The sequence below is a fragment of the Drosophila ficusphila genome, unplaced genomic scaffold (genome assembly GCF_018152265.1).
Source record: "Drosophila ficusphila isolate 14025-0441.05 unplaced genomic scaffold, ASM1815226v1 contig_412, whole genome shotgun sequence".
In the NCBI taxonomy this organism is placed as follows: domain Eukaryota; kingdom Metazoa; phylum Arthropoda; class Insecta; order Diptera; family Drosophilidae; genus Drosophila; species Drosophila ficusphila.
The window spans coordinates 2,680,735-2,698,726 of NW_025064326.1; the positions used below are offsets into that span (position 1 = coordinate 2,680,735).

At 40.4% G+C, this 17,992-nt stretch overlaps 4 protein-coding genes across 7 annotated transcripts; 2 read left to right on the forward strand and 2 right to left on the reverse strand.

Annotated features, from left to right (window-relative positions):
- The first annotated feature begins 88 nt into the window (after positions 1-88).
- LOC108092361 (glycoprotein-N-acetylgalactosamine 3-beta-galactosyltransferase 1-like) lies at positions 89-3,891 on the forward strand. The gene is made up of 4 exons (XM_017191897.2): positions 89-724; positions 3,086-3,182; positions 3,244-3,516; positions 3,579-3,891. Exons 2-4 carry the CDS (start codon positions 3,096-3,098, stop codon positions 3,858-3,860), a joined length of 642 nt encoding a protein of 213 aa, XP_017047386.1. The 5' UTR covers positions 89-724; positions 3,086-3,095; the 3' UTR covers positions 3,861-3,891.
- A 39-nt stretch (positions 3,892-3,930) lies between these two features.
- LOC108092355 (glycoprotein-N-acetylgalactosamine 3-beta-galactosyltransferase 1-like) lies at positions 3,931-5,831 on the reverse strand. Of its 3 annotated transcripts, none has more exons than XM_017191891.2 (4): positions 5,430-5,830; positions 5,111-5,306; positions 4,224-5,060; positions 3,931-4,164 (listed from the first exon to the last, which is right to left on the reverse strand). In XM_017191891.2, exons 1-4 carry the CDS (start codon positions 5,489-5,491, stop codon positions 3,991-3,993), a joined length of 1,269 nt encoding a protein of 422 aa, XP_017047380.1. In that variant the 5' UTR covers positions 5,492-5,830; the 3' UTR covers positions 3,931-3,990. The 3 variants fall into 3 exon arrangements, with proteins under 3 accessions (XP_017047380.1, XP_017047379.1, XP_017047378.1); XM_017191890.2 differs by having other exon boundaries at positions 5,111-5,309; positions 5,430-5,829; XM_017191889.2 differs by having other exon boundaries at positions 5,111-5,831.
- Positions 5,490-10,958, forward strand: LOC108092291. The gene is made up of 3 exons (XM_043207939.1): positions 5,490-5,644; positions 5,946-5,965; positions 6,750-10,958. Exons 1-3 carry the CDS (start codon positions 5,490-5,492, stop codon positions 8,105-8,107), a joined length of 1,533 nt encoding a protein of 510 aa, XP_043063874.1. The 3' UTR covers positions 8,108-10,958.
- On the reverse strand, positions 10,809-14,693 carry LOC108092363 (bacchus). 2 transcript variants are annotated; one of them, XM_017191899.2, is made up of 4 exons: positions 14,573-14,693; positions 13,759-14,038; positions 11,300-11,462; positions 10,809-11,231 (listed from the first exon to the last, which is right to left on the reverse strand). In XM_017191899.2, exons 2-4 carry the CDS (start codon positions 13,999-14,001, stop codon positions 11,182-11,184), a joined length of 456 nt encoding a protein of 151 aa, XP_017047388.1. In that variant the 5' UTR covers positions 14,002-14,038; positions 14,573-14,693; the 3' UTR covers positions 10,809-11,181. The 2 variants fall into 2 exon arrangements, with proteins under 2 accessions (XP_017047388.1, XP_017047389.1); XM_017191900.2 differs by lacking the exon at positions 14,573-14,693 and having other exon boundaries at positions 13,759-14,187.
- Between the last annotated feature and the right edge of the window lie 3,299 nt (positions 14,694-17,992).

A 17,992-nucleotide genomic window follows, 5' to 3' on the forward strand; every position in this document is an offset into this window, starting at 1 on the left:
CCTAGACATTGAAAAATTCAATGAACCACCCACCGCGGAACACTTTAGGGTAATTGGTAAAAACTGTTGTAATCTGGAGAGTCTATCCTTCAGCAGAGAAATGATAAAAGAAAATGTGCCCTATGAAATCGTGTGTCAGTTGCCCAAACTGAAGCACTTGCAAATTTGTCACTGTGGCTTTCTGAGGGCGGGTTTCATCGAGGGACTGATCCACAAAACAGAAACTCCGCTGGAAAGCCTCATTTTGTTGGGAGACGTCTTGTACGCCGAACAGTTGGAGCATCTCTGCGAGATTTCCTCGCTAAGGGAACTTTTCTTGGGGTGCGAGAGTATTCCCTTGAGTGGCCTGCTTAAACTAAGAAACTTGGAAATTCTGAACCTGACTACGAGTGAAATTACCAATCACCAACTGTTGACGATCCTCGAAGGCTGTCCGCTTATCAGAGTGCTCGGTCTGTATGCTCGAATATTGCTCAACTCTGATTTTGTTCGAAATGCAACTCGATTGTTTGGATGCCGAAAAATCAAGATCTATCTACGTGGTCCATCTGTTAATCGGAATTTTATAGGAACTTTAAATGGAAATAGGTTTATTCAATTCGAACACGGTTTTTTGAAAAAGCCTTTACTGATTAACAATTAATTGAGCACTGGACTTAAAAGCACATTATTTATTGAGCAGTTTTAAAGTTATTTCTAAGAAATCAGCGAAAAAGCCAAAAAGGTAAGGTATTAAAGGCCAAAAAAGGGCTATATATGTTTTTTTTGCGGCGAAATGAGTAATTTTATTTTATTAAGCTTAATTACATTCTATTATTCAACATTTGAAGAAAAAATTATTAAAAAATATTTAGAAATAAGCTTATGGCTGTTAGTCTGCCGAAGCGCCTAAAAAAAAAGTTGTTTTGCGGTGAACATCATAACTCGTTAACGAAGTATCTTTAAAAAAAAAGTGATATACGCAGTAAAGATAATGAATTTCCCGAGGTAATCAAGAAGAGGTTTTCGTGTACTTGAAAGTCAAAAGTGCGATTTTAACTTTAAAAATCTATGTTCACTTATTTTTTTTTTTTATAGAAAAAAATTAAAAATTAAAAAAAACTCTTCCTGATTACCTGCGTATTTATGTGGAGAATTTGTTTTAAAAATTTGAAAAGGATCGGTGCATTACACTTTGAGTTCTGATGTCCACAGACTTTCAAAATAACGTTGTCGGGAAATTCGATTTAAAGTATTTTTATACGTCAAAATACGTCAAAATTCGGTCGTCTAAAACGCTGTAACTTCGTTAGTTTGACTCTAATTGACTCAACATTTTTACACAATGTTCTCAATATATTGGTCTTTTAGAAAAAAAAAAAAAAAAAAAGCAAAAATTAATTTTTTTAAACCTTATCCTCCCCTTAACGAAAAGCAAGCCAACTATCAGAATCATACACATCGTGTAAGCCTAAATTCTATATATCGAGGAGTGTTTTAGTAGAACTTAAATTTGGGAATAAATGCTTTCCTTGCGAATCGCTACTCCTAATTCAGCCGCTAAAGATACATAAAGGGTAATATATGTAATTTCAGTCGGAAGTATGCAACGCAGTGAAGGAGACACCTCAGACCCCATAAAGTATATTTATTCTTGATCAGCATCACGATCTGAATTGAAATACGTCTTCCCCTCTGTCTGTCTGTTCATCTATCCGTCTGTCTATTTCTATGTAAACTAGTCTCTCAGTTTTAAAGCTATCCTGCTGAAACTTACCCAAAAGTTGTGTTGTGAGAATGCCGTTGTTTTTGATCAGATCGATTTGATTTCTTCCAGATGGCGTTTTCTAACTACTATTGAACTTTGGATTAAATTGAATTAAAATCGGACAACTATATCATATAGCTGCCATACGAACAATAGTCGAAAATATGTTAAATTAATAGAAAAATCATCATAGCTTTGATGTTGTTTAGGGGAGGGTGGTCCCATACCGACCCCCTAAAAGGCAAAGGCGATAAAGGTGGGAAAAATCAATTTTTCAGTTCAGTTCAAAAATTTATTATGTAGAGGGATCAGTTTACTATACATCTAAATGATTAGTAAGTGCGTAGGTGCTTTGAAGCGTTAGATATTCAGGCAAATATAAAACTCTACTTTTTGGTCGTACTCAAAAGTAGTGGTCCGAAACCGACCCCCTATTTCTTAACAGAAAAATTTAATAACATAAAATAGAATTTAATGATTTTGACGTTTATTAAGAAATATATTGAAGGTTCTTTCCAGAAAATACAAATTAATGTATGAAATAAAGGGCAATGTAGTCAATTGATGAAGTCTGAGTTGTCCTCTTTCTCATAGTAAGTTTTCGCGTTGTTTTTCGAAAGCCGCTCGTTGATGACTGTCTCTTCGCTTTCTTCTGATGTGTTTTGATGTTTCTGTTACTTTTCTTTACTGAATCTTGTTTACTTTTTCATATTTTCCCTCAAAAATACGCTATGACATATTAAGCTGCCAATAAATGGGGGTCGGTTTCAGACCATCACCTAGCGGTCGGTTTCGGACCACCACGACCTTTTCTGATTAACTCCTCGGAATTAACTAAAGACGCAAAGAGCGATGTAATTCTAATTATGTAAGTGAAAGCTAGGACTATCAACGATCAGAAAAATTTACTCTCCGATTTTTATGCGGAGAAAAAAAAATTTAAGCTCAAGTTCAGTAAAGCTCAAAAATAAATGTCACAGGCGTTGAAACAAAACAAACGGAAAAATTGCAGTGAAACAAAATAAGTCAAAGGGGCTATCTATCTCCAAAATGTCTGTGTTATAACAGCTTTTCACTGAAGTTACCGACAATTCGGCTAGCATCGCCATCTCTGAGAAACATGGGGGGTCGGTATGGTACGACCGGTCGGTATGGGACCACCCTCCCCTACTTTTTATGTATTTTGTTCGATTTTTGATGAATTTGATGAATCCCGTCATCAAATATGGTATATGGGACGAAGTTAGCTTCCTTTCTTGTTTAATATCAAAAAATACAGCAAAAGCCTTTCGTTTTCCTGCAGTCTTAACCATAATGTTCCTTTTTTATTTATTTTAGCTATGTCATAATGGAGAACTTACGATACTTTTTATATGTAAACAATCCTAAGAGCCCAGTATACTTTGGACAGAAGTTTCGAACTCATATTAAAGAGGTAATAAAATGATTGCTGCATTAGACACTGTAAGCCAAGTAATGGATTGAATTCATTTCAGGGATATATGTCGGGAGGAGCGGGCTACGTTCTGAGCAAAATGGCCCTGCACCGATTTATGAAGTTCGGATTTGGCAACGGCAGCATTTGCAGCAGTAAGACCTACGGCTACGAGGACGTGGAACTCGGAAGATGTCTGGCGGCGGTGGGCGTGGTGGGCGATGACTCCAAGGACGAGCTCGGATTGGCGCGTTTTGTGCCCTTCTCTCCACTTCAGTGGTATCCAGATCCCCCGCAGTGGTACAAGCCATTGCTATATTATACAACTCCAAACGTAAGAATTCAAGTTTTCTACACAACTATTCTTGAATCCTAAACTATCCTCATTTCCCGTAGGTCACCAACGATTGCTGCTCGAATTCTGCCATATCCTTTCACTACAACAACGCCAAGGAGTTCTATGTGCTGGAATACATAATCTATAAGCTAAAAATCTTTGGTGTCAGCAAGAGCCAGGATAATTTGCTAACAATGAACTCCATTTCTATCAACAAGCAGTCGTGGACCACTTTTCACAACAAAAAAACAGAGCTTGGAAAATCGGCCCTCAATAAAATTTGGTCGGAGGAAAATGCCACAAGCTCGAATGTTGAAATTAAGTCAAAGCTCAAGTTGTAATCTTGCTTTGATTTATTTTTAAGATTCTATTGACTGCAATATAAAATGCCAAAGAGTAATGCCATTTTTCTTAGAAACGTTATCAATTAAATCATGTATATTATAAAACATAATAAATGTTTAAATCGATCTATAAACCATACTGCTCTCTCAGTAATCTCATTTTTCTTGAAACTTTTAAGGGAGGATGATCAGCGATTACTCCGAAGGGTCGGGATTTATACAAAATAGTTTCCAGAAAGTGCATTTCGTAGGGCGATACGTTGTGCATTGAAATCAAATAGGTGGAGCAGCATTCCATTCCCTGAAAGTAAAGTAGATTTCATATTTTTTAAATTACTCAACAGCAACCACAGTTAATACCGTTCCAGCCGAGTGATAGAGATATTTGCCCAGCCAAAAGTCCTCTTCGCCACGACTTGGTATTAAAAAGTGTTCCAAGGAAAGCGAAAAAAAGCGATGTCGACCGTAAAGATCTCGGGAGTCGCCGGCTTTGACCTTCAGTATGCGTAGGCACTTGCCCATCTCGAAGTCTTCGGTTCCTCGATCGCCTGGTTGGCACTTCTTAGCTGCTCCTCTGACCAACAGCTCCACTGCCCTTTTGCTGAGCACATAGCCAGCTCCACCGGACATGTAAACCTGGGAGGCCAACTTGAATGCCGAGCCAAAGTAAATCGGAGTTTCAGGGGAATGGGAATGAAGCAACTGCCGCATATTCTCCATCACCGCGTAGGTATCGTCATCCGCCTTGAAGAACCACTCCGCCTCGTGGGCGTAATTCCTGTAAGCATGGCCAAAAGCGGCCTTGGTCTTGCCCCAAAGATTGCTGCGAGAGTCGCTGATGTTCAGGCCCACAATCTCCACTCCAGAAGGAGTGGTTTTGGAGGAGCTGCCGTAGAACACCACTCGATTGCAGTGGGTTCCCCACGTTTGGCCAATTGCCACCACGCCACTAATGTAGTTTTTGGGCCAGGTTAAGACCAAGCAGATTATCCTCACCGACCGGAACATAAGCCTGGCCAGGCGATCGTTTAATGGTCGGTGGGTTATTGTCGTGGGAAGAGTGGGAGATCTGAGTTCTGGCAGGGGATTCACATGGCCAAAGGGTCGGAGGTGATAGAGTAGGAACTCCAGCACATGCATTTGCACGTCACGGCAATATGGATACAGGATTGCTCCACCGAAACAGCTTTCCCAGCTCTAAAAGAATATTTATTAAATATATCTTACACTTTCCCTTAGGATCTCACCTGGTTTTTGTAGACAGCTTGGAATGCGCAGGGCCACAGCCAGAAATTAAGGCGCAAAGTGAAGGGAATCACCATTTCCGACACTTTAAAGGGCTGAAGTCCTTCGCTGGAAGCCCTTTTCATCCTTTTCAGGCACTCCCTGAGGAAGATTTCATCCTGCAGGCAGTTCCTGGTGGCCAGCTGCTCCAATGCTCCGCTGCTAAATATAAAATCTGTGTATAGATGTATGTAGAAGTCATGCCTCGATGTCCGGAACGTCCCCAATCTCTTCAATGAGACACGGGTCCTTTGCATAGTGCTAACCAGCCCGAAGACCCACCAAAGTCGCGCCATCCACATCCAGAGAACCTGGGGAGCGCGCTGCAACAAGCTGATCTTCATGAGCACCAAGGCGGACAAGCAACTGGGAGCCGTGGCCTTGAAAGTCAGGGAGGGCTACTCGAATCTGTGGCCCAAGATCAGAGCATCGCTGCAGTACGTCTACAAGCACCACTTCCAGAACTACGACTGGTTTCTAAAGGCTGACGATGACACGTGAGTGGAACTAACCATTTAATAAACATATTATATCATAAAAACATTCTTTATCAACTCCCCTTTTCCCATGAGATCATTAAATATAATTGTAAAACAATTACATTTTCTGTAAAGCTTTTTATACCCTTGCAGAGCAAAAGGGAATTATAATTTGTTTGCAACGCAGACCCCATACAGTATACATTTTCTTGATCAGCATCACGATCTGAATTGAAATATGTACGTCTGTCCGTCTGTCCGTTTCTCATTAAACTAGTCTCTCAGTTTTTAAGCTATCTTGCTGAAACTTTCCCAACAGTTGTGTTGTGATTGCACGCAGTATATACATAAGTCGGAACGGGCCGAATCGGCTGACTATATCGAATAGCTCCCATACGAGAGAATGCCGTTGTTTTTGATCAGATCGACTTGATTTCTTCCATCGGAAAACTATATCATATAGCTGCCATATGAACAATAGCCGAAAATATATGGAAAACTAATAGAAAAATCGTCATAGCTTCGATGTTGTTTGGTTTTTATGTATTTTGTTCGACAAACTTGATGACTGCAAGGGTATATAAGCTTCGGCTTCGAAGCTAGCTTCCTTTCTTGTTTTATTTGCAAAACGAACCGTTGATGTCGCAAACATATTTAAAGCTGGAATATACTATACTATACTGGAATATATTAGATGTATTTCAAGCTATAAGCTGGATGCAAAATTAACAAGCTTTTCTCGTGAAAAGCTCATTTGTTACATTTGATTAAGAGGTACATACATATTAGAGACGTATGCTATACCAAAGAATTTTTACTTTAAATAATTGTTCAATTAAATAATCATTTTACACTTGTTCATTTAATTTGTTTGATCCATTCGTTTCCTACCAAAAGTTAATATTTTCCAATTTGAATCAAGAGGTATCTAGAAGTTGAGTTGAATACTTTTTTGTGTTTTTTGCTCTAACTTATTAATGGCAAATGATAAATCTGACCGATCTGGTCAGTCGTTCGCGAATTCCGAGGCGTGTGGTTATAAAAAATGAGCGGAAGAATTGGCGAAGCTTCTGAAAGTGGTGTGGAGAACGAACAAACGAGTGATGGGGAAAAACCTCTCCAGACAGCACGAGAAGAAATGATTCAGAAGCTTGTGAAAGTGTTCCGGGAACAAAGCGTCGCGAAATTACAGTCGAAAACTCTTCGGCTTCAGTACCAATTTCCCAGGGAAATGAAGAGAAAAACCCAGCTGCATCTTTGGCTCCGAAAACACCCGAAATCTTTTTACTGAACACCTACTGCTGGGAAAGAGTTATCTCATATTTGAGCGTGGGTGACCAATTGAGACTGGCTGCATCAAGTCCGCATCTTAAATCACTTTTCGAAACTTTAAGTCTGAAATACAAACGAATCACAGAAAACGTCGCATGGCAATTAAGCGAAAACGAGCTCTCTCAATTGCTGGAAATTGTTAATGAGAATGTGATCAGCTATGAGTCACCGCTGGGTCCTCATTTCGATGGAGAGCGGAATTTGTGGCTATTGCGGACCTTCTGTCCACGATTGGAACACTTGAAAATATCTATTGAACGGCCGAGATGGAATGATCTCTTACAGTTGAAGAGTCTTACATCCCTGCACGTCTATCTTCAATTCTCGAGGGCAAAGATGTTTAAGCATTTTGTTCGCAGCCTAGCGAAACTGCCCTGCCTCCGGAAATTGAACTTAAAGGCACCAGGCTATAGTGGAGATGGGCTGCATGTGCTGGAGAATTTAGAATCTCTGGCGTTTTGTGCTTATAAAGGATTAAATGCCAAGTGTTTGGCCACGGCCTGCCTGAAAATGAAACAACTCCGCCACCTAGACTTTGGAGAATTCATTGAAACACTCACCGCGGACCACTTGAGGGTAATTGTGAGAAACTGTCGCAATCTGGAGAGTTTACTCTTGGCTGAAACATTTATGCCTAAAAATGTGCCCTACGAAATCCTGTGCCAGTTGCCCAAACTGAAGTACTTGAAAATTTGGCATTCTGGCTTTCTGGAGGCAGGTTTCATCGAGGGACTGATTCACAAAACAGACACTCCGCTGGAAAGCCTCATTTTGAAGGGAGACGTCTTGCGTGCCGAACAGGTGGAGCATATCTGCGAGATTTCCTCGCTAAGGGAACTTTTCATCCGCTGCTATAGTGTTCCCTTGAGTGGCCTGCTTAAACTAAGGAACTTGGAAATTCTGAAACTGGATACGAGTGAAATTACCAACCACCAACTGTTGACGATCCTCGAAGGCTGTCCGCTAATCAGAGTGCTCGGTCTGAGTGCTCGACTATTGATCAACTCAGATTTTGTTCGAGATGCAACTCGATTGTTTGGATGCAGAAAAATCAAGATCTATCTACAAGTTCTATATGTTAATCGGAATATTTTAGAAACCTTAAATGGAAATAGGTTTATTCAATTCGAATTGGCCTTTCTTGATTAACGAATAATTTAGCACTGGACTTAAAAGCACATAACTTATTGAGCAGTTTTGAAGTTATTTCTAAGAAATCAGCAAAAAGCCAAATAAACCCCCATTATTAAACGACACAACCATTACGACTTTTAATTTAGACTCAGAAATCTTTTTGTATTTGCAAAATGCCCGAAACTGGAATTTTAAACTGCGATCATCGTTCCACCGCTGACTTCTCAGGCCAACTTCATATGTTCTTACCTTCTCTCTATAAGGCTTGAGAACTAACTCGACCAGATCTGCAAAGCCAGAGCTGTAGAAGTATATCAGCAACTCGATCGCCAAAAGCCAGAACAAGGATGATAGGGTCAAAACTCGGAACAAGCCAAGGAAGCGCATTTTTCGAATTAAACGAAAGGTTTCTGATATATTTGGCATACTCAGAAAACTCGAATAAATTATTGATTGTAAAGCTTAATGGATGGATTTGTAAATTAGTTTTTCGTCGTTAAAATAATATTTATTTCAAAAATCAAAATTGTCTGATGAAAAGCAACGATGTTATCAGTTTATGTCCGTTAATTCTATATAGATTTTTGATCTTTCCTGTGGCAGCTATATGATATAGTTGTCCGTTTTTTTTTTGAATTGTTTTACTCGGTTTAAGGGTAGTTAAAAAGTCGATGTTGTAAAAATGATGCTCGTGGAATAAAAAACAAAGACGTTATAATTTTTTTGCCATTATTTCTACATGTATTTTTCGATCTTTCCTATGGCAGCTGTATGATAGAGTTATCCGAGTTAACCCAACCCCATTATCTATTCCTACACTACTGCCTTCTAAAAGAAGCAGGATTTCAGGTACACTAAAAACCAACTTTTCCATCTTCCGTATTATCATAAATTTTGTTATCATCAAATTTAAAAAATTGTATTGCATACAGCTTACGCTTCATGACATTTAAAGGCAAGGACTAAGTAGGTAAATAGAAATACAACGCAATATTCCCTTTTATGTTAAAAAGCTTTTTCAAGCTTTAACAGTGGTGGTTCATGAATCATGATAAATAATTATGAAAGTATCAGAACACCGTTGAAATTTGAATTTAAGTTCGCGGCTTACCCTTCCCAATATTTTAAAAGAAATGTAAGTATTCGGTGGAATATCTTTTGAAATGAGAATACCTAATCGAAGGATGGCTTTCAATTGATTCCCTCCACCATCCCTTACTATTTTTAATCGATTCCCACATAGGGAGGTTTGCAGAAACCAGTATTGTCAACCCCCGAATGCAAACAAGAAATCTGGGAGGGATGGATCTGTATCCAGTATCATGTGTGTGCCGGAACGAAATAATGGCAGAGGCCAATCAATGAATTATATACGAGCACATGTCCATGTCCTGCAGCACCCAACCCTTATAGCTTATAGCTACCCCACCATATCCACCCAAACTCGCAATCCCGTGATGAAAACATCGACAGGGCAATTGAAACAAACGTTTTATTGGCATTTAATAGATGCCAATAGGTGTATGTACGTACGGTTTTCACTTTTACGTAATTACAATAATTTATTTCATCGTTCAAAATTGTTTCATACTCTCTTTTTCGATTCGTGGTTCTGTTCATTGCCTTTCGGTACTACTGGATGTTCTTTTCGCACTGAGCAGATACATAAATAATTGGTATTTACAAAATGCATGGTTCTTTAACATTGTCTGTGGTATCGTTATATCTGTATCAAATCGGCTTATTATCTGCGGCATATGTATCAGTTTTATTGAACTCAACCATTCAGTTGACGGTAAGCTATAGCTTATATATAAGCGGTAAGCCTTCTGCTTCTGGATCTGGGTCAGTGGGTGGTCTGTGTCTATGTATGTCTTTTTGGGTTATATCATATAGTAGATTGGCGGATAGTGGTTGGGTGTACAGAGTACCTTGATTGACCAACTGGGCACATTTCTTTGTCAAATATCAGTCGTTATATTTTAAGAACTCGTTTTGGGTGTGTATAAATAGTATGGATACCCTTACTAATAGATACATGTAACATTAAAAGTTTATTTCTTGCTCATTATTCGATTCTCGGGTCGGTTTTTACAATTTACAAATTAATTAGGCTTATCATCGATAATCGATCCTTTAGCACAATTAATCAACAAAATAATAAACCCTTCGCTTTAATACTGACATAAGTACTTAAGATTAGTCATAGTTTATAGTTAAATGCTGAAACGAAACAGAAGGGCAGAACTCAAACTTCCCGATGTGTTTTATTCCCCAAAAGCGAAGACCAAGAAAGTCCCAGTAGTTGGGGTTTGGGAAATTTTTGGGAGCGTTACTGTGGCCACAGTGGGCGCGAAAATTTTGAAACCATAGCTAAAACTTGAGTGTCATTGAATGCGTGTCGAAATCGGTTTTCAATGAGTTTTTCGATTTATTTAAATACAATTTTTATGTTTTATTTGTTTTGTATTTAATTGCATTTGCTGTTTCTTTTTCATTTTTAAATTGTTCACTTTTGTATTTTTTGTTTCTTTCGATCATTCATAAATGTAACGTCTAATTTAATAATGAATTTTAATATTTTGTGTGTGTGTGTGTGAGTGTCTGTGTTTAATTCACGGGCTTCGTTTACGCTACTTGTTCAATCTTTGTATATTTTGTTTTACGCATAAACTGGGCATTTAAATTAGGACTTATGACATAAAGGAAAGAAAGATTTTGGTTTTGTTTTTTTTTTTTATGTATATAGTGGGGATGTTTACTTCTTGTTGGTTTCCGTATAGATTGCTTTTATACGAAAATGCCTTCAATTACAATTTTTGTTTGTTTTGTAGTTTTTTATAAAAAAAGTACACATAAAATACAATTAAAATAAGGTAAGAAATAAAAAATTATTTCTTAAACATAAAAATTATATACTTTTGCGATTTTTTTGTGGTTTTTTCTCCTCTTTCTTCTCCTTGTTGTGGTTTATTTTCTGGTTGTTGGTTTATTATTATTTTTTTGTTTTGTTTTTTTGCTTGTAACTTTTATTTATTATTAATTTAATTTTTTGTTTGTTTTTGTTTGTATTTTTGACTACATTATTATTACGCCTGATCGTCCGAGCCGGAACCGTCATCATTATCATCATCATCGTCTATAGAGGGTGGTGGGAATCCGGAAATTAGTTTTTGAGGTATGAGAAACCTTTCTTTGTGAACTCACCATCACATTCAATGTCGTCCTCCTCACCATCGTAGGGTATGTCGTATTCGTCGCTCTCGATTTCACTGTCGCCCTCGATGATTTCCTCCAGAGCCTCTTCCTCATCGGAGTCGCCATCGGCGGCGGCGGCTTTCTTGGCCTTCTTTGATTCTGCGGATTTGGCCTGAAAAAGCAAAGCAAGTAGAACGATTTTAGTAAAGGTTTAATGATATATTAATTTAGAAACATAAACAGCAAAACTATGAAAAACTAGCTGAGTTATTCATTCAAAAACCCTGATTATTACCATTTTGTCCTACATATCAGTTTTTTAAAACATGTCTAAATATGTAGGATATTCTTGTCCCTTGTAAAAAATCATAGAATAGGGAGAAATTAAGGAAAGTTTCGTGAAACGGTTCTATGCGCCCAACTCAAACCCCCACATCTCCTTGATCAAGGGCATCCAATACCGCTCTTAACTCTCGACGTGCGTGTGTACATAGTCATAAAATGTATATTTCAGCCCACAAAACAGGCAACGATGAAAATCGTTATTTTCGCCGTATAAAAACATTTGAAAAATGCGCGCGCCAATGTAATTCGCTGCGGCAAAGAGAAAATTCGAGAGCCAAGGAGAGAGAGAGAGAGCGGATTACAAGTGCAGCCGTTTCATCTGTGTTGTGTATGTATTAGGCGACATATTTACTACATAAGGGAAAAAACAACAAGCAGCAACGCCGGCAGCGACATATGTATCCGCATCCGTGAGATACGAAACGAAACCAAGCGTGCCCTGTAGGACAGAGAAAGAAGGAGAGCGGAAGAGAGAATCGGAGAGAGTATCCGAGAGCGAGTATCTGAATCTTGGAGAGCGTCCCATCCGCAGAACTGTAAACTGTACCTGAGTTGCATGAATGAATCTCTCTCACAAACTCTAGCGACAGCTGCTGCAGCGACGTTGGCAGCGAAAAAAGGCGCAAAACAACAACATGCGTGGGTTCAACTTTGCCGCTGGCCAACCAACAACAAGATATATAAAAGGTATTCGGTTGTATATAGGCGGTCACGTTCCCAAGTCAAAGAGTGGCCACAATACATGGGCCCTATTTACCAGACTGTTACAAAGCGGAAAGGAAAACAAGCGGGATGTGGAAAAATGCGCAAAATTAATGGCAACCCACCGGCCCCTTTTCTTTTATTTCCTTCACAGCATAAGTCACGAGACCCAAAGCTCGAGAAGTGTGAAAAAGAGGATCTTAAAGGAACAGGGTCTATTTCTCTTATTGTTTTCAATTTTGAAAGGGCATGTTAACATGTTTACTTATTGTTTATGTAGCATGCTTTTATAAAAACTAATTTGCTTGAATTAAAAACAATATTTCTTTGTTTTGAATGGTGAAAAATACTGGAAATTGTATACTTTCCATATCTTATCTAAAACTTTAAGAATGTGCTACAATACTTCAAGAACTCACTCTATAAAAAGTATCTTTATTGATTTACCTTTAGATGGCAAGCCTAGATTTTATTTTAATCCATAAGATACAATACTATTATCCCCAAAGGTTGACTAGACCCCTGCGACACCCTGTAAAACTGTCTTGTTTTATGTACCAAAATAAATACGCATAAAGCAGAGTAGGAAAAAAGTGAAAGATAAATGTAAGCACAAACGCAAACAGACAAATGTGTATACAAATTACGGGGGAGAGGGAGAGAGTTCCCAGAGAAAGAGAGTGCACCTCTCTAAGAGCGCGCTCCCGTTAAACTGTACATTTTTATTTCGAGTTTGAGTTTGAGAAAAAGCGCTTGATTTGCCAATTTATCTGCCTTACTGGCCGAACTATTTTATTTTTATCAAGAAATGTGCTTCTCGATTATGGAATGCGACAGTCAGACCCCAAACTTGTTCAAATCCCGCGTGCTCCTCGGCGGTATTAACCAAAAATAAAAGTGGGAAAACATGACATGAGTAATTTACCGGCCGGCAATGTGTGTTTTCATTGAGAGAGTGCATTGGCATCGCCTTTCGAGTTTGCATTGGCAATTACCAGCGCCTGATAAATAAGGCCAAGAGTATGAGTTATAGCCGCGCTATATCTATTGCCCCCAATGCTAATGACCTATGGGGTTTATTAAAAATACATTACCCACCCCACGAAAGCAAAAAAATAAACCCCTGGCTAACTGTACTCCCTCTGTCTCTGTGTGTATAGCCCTCTAACCTCGATTTGAACCTAACAACAATAATCTTTGATTGCCGGACCCGCAATCATCTTGGTTAATCGTAAACAACACACTAACGTATATATGTAGGGACTATCTCTCGCTCATTTTGTAGTATATAAGCCACTGAGAGAGTGCGCTGTTCCGAAAAACGTGTGTATATCTATTTCTAGAATTTTTCCGAACAAAAAGTGGAACTCGTGATTCATTTGGGGGGTTTACAGCGGTAAACAAATGGTTAAGATACTCACTTCGGCTGGCCTCTTGGTGCCCTTAACGGATTCCTTAGCGGGGGCAGCGGCGGCAGCATCGGCGGCATCCTCGCCGTCCTTTGACGTACCGTTGTCGGCGGCATCGCCGGCAGCGTCAGCAGCAGCCTTATCCTCAGCGGCCACCTTCGCCTTGAGATCGTCCTTGACAGCCGACACATCCTCCGCCGCCACCTTCTCCACGGCCACATCGCCGTTGTTCTGTTGTTCCGTAGCAGCCGACATTTTGTATTTTAGAGTTAAGTTTTTCCGGAACTATGTGCTGTTTTTAAAAGAATAGCAGTGGGTTTGGGTTTACTTTTCGGCTTGTTGACGACAGAAACCAGCGCAAAATACTCGAGGGTGTCGGGAGAGAGAGACAGAGAGAACCGTACCGCGCGAAGCACACAAACACATTGGACGAGCCTCGGCTGCGGGCCGTCTATTTAAGCACTCGCTCTCGCGCGGAGCGGAGCCCGGCTCTCTCTCGCTCTCCCCCTCTCTTTTTGAGCTCTCTGTGCCGTTATCTCGCTCTCTCCCACGCCACGGCCTCTGTGCAATACACTCAAAAAACCTCCGCGGCATTTGTACAGCCGCAGTCGATGAGAGAAGCGCAGAGAGAAGACAACAACAACATCCCACAGGGCAGGCGTAGATTTTCGAAAAATACTATTTTGCGGTGATTTCTGTCTCGATTATATGGTATCTATAAGGTATTGAGGTCCCCCAAATATCGGGCAGCGCTACGAGACCGGAAGGATATATTCCGGCTAGCAGGCCCCACCGATATGTGGGGTCTCTCTGGAAGGTTCCTAACCACCGATATGTGTTGCCGTCGACGGTTCGTACAAGACTGAGCTTGCTGTCTGAATAATGCCAGCAAATCGCCGCCTGCTTCTTCTTGCGCGAAATCGCTCGCAGACTTTTTCGCCTATATCTCGAAGATCTTTATTCGGATCGGATCCGAGACGGATCGAGGCTATAGCCAGAGGGATTCCCCTAATTTTGGCGTCTTTCCCGTGGCGCTACGATCAAAACTAGATCTGCAATTGACGAGTTGAGTGGGTTTCCTGATTAATTCCATACAAAATCTGCTTGGGTTTCGTGAGTACAGTTGTGGGCGCGTTTGGCGGTAAATTTGAAAATTGCGCGCACCGGTGGTGCGTTTATGGGGATTTTGGGAGGGGGTTTCCAAGGGGGGTGGTTGTGTGTGGTGCAGTCACTCTGTGGCGTTTTGACCATCCGTCGGTTCGGTGGAAACAACAGTGGATGTTGCCGATGGGAAGAAGTGTTGCAGCATTGTTGCTGCAGAATGTGTGCGCTGTATTTTGTATTCTGTCTTCGGCTCGTATTTATAGAGTGGACCAGCGTGGGACGCAATGTCGTCGCGGATTGGGGTCAATTGATTGGTAACGTGTGGGGAAGCAGGTGATTTTAGCGGTCTATTTTTGAGATTCTAACGATTTAATTGCACGCAATTGGGAGAAAATAAATTCGGTTTTTTTTTTTATTTTAATGATGTCTTAATGGATTGTATTTATGCGTTTTTAAAGATTCTACGTACACCTTAACAAGCTCAGAAAACTAAAAAATTCTTAAGTACTACAAGTTGAGCTTATAAGATTAGATGACTCAAAAAGTGTCATAGCCTCAGAAACATGTCATTGTATAAGTTCTTATTTAATGCCAATGCTTATCACCCATGTCCCACGTTCTTGAACAGGGTCCACCCTTAATTTTTTTATATGCCAATCTTTCTGATGATCCCGCACTTGTGGTTCGTCCATTTGATGGTGTTCTTTACACGAACCCAGTTGGTTCAGAAATCGACTAATATATACGAAAATCGCCGACTAGGCTATAACATATCCCCTCGTAATCAACGTGTTCGGGGTATATGGGTTTTATATTATATATTTATAATTCCATGTGGTATCAATCGAAAAATCTCTCAAGTTCATTCGAAAAGTGCAAATTAAGATTAAAATTGAAAAAGTAACAAACAGTGGAGAAATATTTGAGGTACTCCGCTTCGGGCGGGAGGTCCGGTAGTTCGTTATTAACCTTTACAAACTTTAGGAAATTGGATGAACAAACCATTTGCAGATTAGCAGGTATCCCCCAGTCGAGTTTTACAGCCCCTCAGGTATTAAGCTATTTTTGCGTAAAGGCAAATACGAATACCTAGGCTATATCGTTTGTAATCTGAATAATACGGTCGACGACAGAGCGAGCGGACGACCGTCGACAGGCGGGTCGCTAATTAAAAACCGGCGAACCTGTTCCGAGGCATCCAAACCGCGGTATAGTAAACGTAAACACCTGTAATCGTGGGCCGTCCATTCAGTTATCACATATTTGAGCAGCAGCGATGACTTTTTGCCTCAAACGCCGCTGCCTGATAAGCCGATTTGCGTCTCCGTTTTGCGCTTTCTGATGTGCTTTCTGGCTTTCTTCTTGTTTTCCGCCCGCCGAACTCTTAGTATTCGTTCGAGTGCCTCGGCGTTCGTTCCCCCAAGAGTTGTGGGCCTTTCGCGCATTGTTGCGATATGTGGGGTCTCTCCGGCTGAAAGACAGTGCCTCTGAACGATGGTATCTAGATTCCAGAGGACTACCAGTGCCAATTTCCACATATATCGGAGTGGTACGACTCGAGTGACGCTACTTCAAGGTTGAGAGATAGTTCAAAATGGAGGAACAGCTCGAGGGAAAGCGATAAGGAAGGTTCTACCGAAGGCAGGCAGGCAAAATTGTGAATATTCTTGACCTTGGTCCTACTTCCAAGGAACTCAAACATCTGCCGATAGGTTTTCCAGTAGTTTTATTGGGTTTTAGACCGAGGCCCAACCCAAGATTCGTGTTTATGTAGTTAGGATTTCTTTGCCTGGACTTTATTTTGATGCTCTTCCTGACCTATCCCAAGAATTTCTTTCAGTGCAGTTGCACGTTGCGTCACTTAGTTGCTGTAGCATAAAGGTGTGAACAAATCTCAATGCAAACAATCGATACCCGGGCGCTCAAACATGTGTATCTGAAACACACACATCAACTTTTATTCATGGTGATTAAGTTTTCTCTCTCTTAACTTACAAGTGGTGCTAATAGACTTGTAATGAGGTTGTTAAGTTTTCGTAGAAAGTAGGATGAAAATAGGGTTGCAGTATTTTATATTTCTCGGACTAAAAATTGATTTGTCCTGAGGTATAATTTCTAATATACCCAATACTCAAAACTGCGTAACGTTTTCCGAGTTTTGCAATGCGATTAATTGGCTAGTTTATATATTCCAAATACAAATTCAACTGTAGCGCATAAAAATAGCCCCCATAGGCCGTCGCATTTAGCGCTTAGGTACACAACATCGTTTGGTAGAACAACATGAACAGGTTTACGACTCGATTAGAGGGATTGTTAGATTGTTAGACTGTTGCTAGATGGGCGATTCGCTCGGCCGCTTGACTCGGCGGCATCTCGCCTGTAGAAAACGATCATCGCTTCAGACATTCTCATTCTCGGGTCTCGTTTTCCCGGCATGTGCTAATGTTTCCACACGAGTGCCGGGCCACATATAGTAGACTCGACTTGATATTCTGCCCTCACCTGCTCACCGGTTTCACCTGCGTCAACGGGCGGTTTACACGCAATTATTAAAATGAATTTAAGCAGCCCCATTGTCTTCGATTTCCAATACCACCCGACATACAGAAAGAGTGTTCTGCTGTCACTGTGAGTGGCTCCTCCTCTGTGGTTCGGCTGCTTTTAATTGCGCAGAGCACCCGTGACGTGTGAGTGGACATTCTTCCGGCGAAGAAGAATAAAGGATGAGTGGAGAGAGCCACTGCCACTGCAGTGCTGCAGCTGAAATGCCCCAAATAGGCTCATTCCCACCGCTGTCTCTTCAGCCACAACACCCACAACATTACCAGTGATGACCATAAATCGGCAGCAATCTTAATATAGCAACTTACAAAATTAATCATTGTTTTAAAATGTTCTAAGGGGTTTTAAAATTTACATTTATATTTTACAGGTAAATTTGAAACATATATGCCAAATATTTTCAATACCTTGTATTTTGGCTAGAAAACTTCTAGGTAAACAACAATTAGGCTCATCCTCCTTCCCAGATACCTTCGTTTGCCATCTGCGTCATGCATTTCGCTGCACTGAGCACTTGTGGTGGGTGGTGGTTCAGAAGGAGGTGGTTTGGCGGGTTACCCACCCAGTTGGTGGTGCT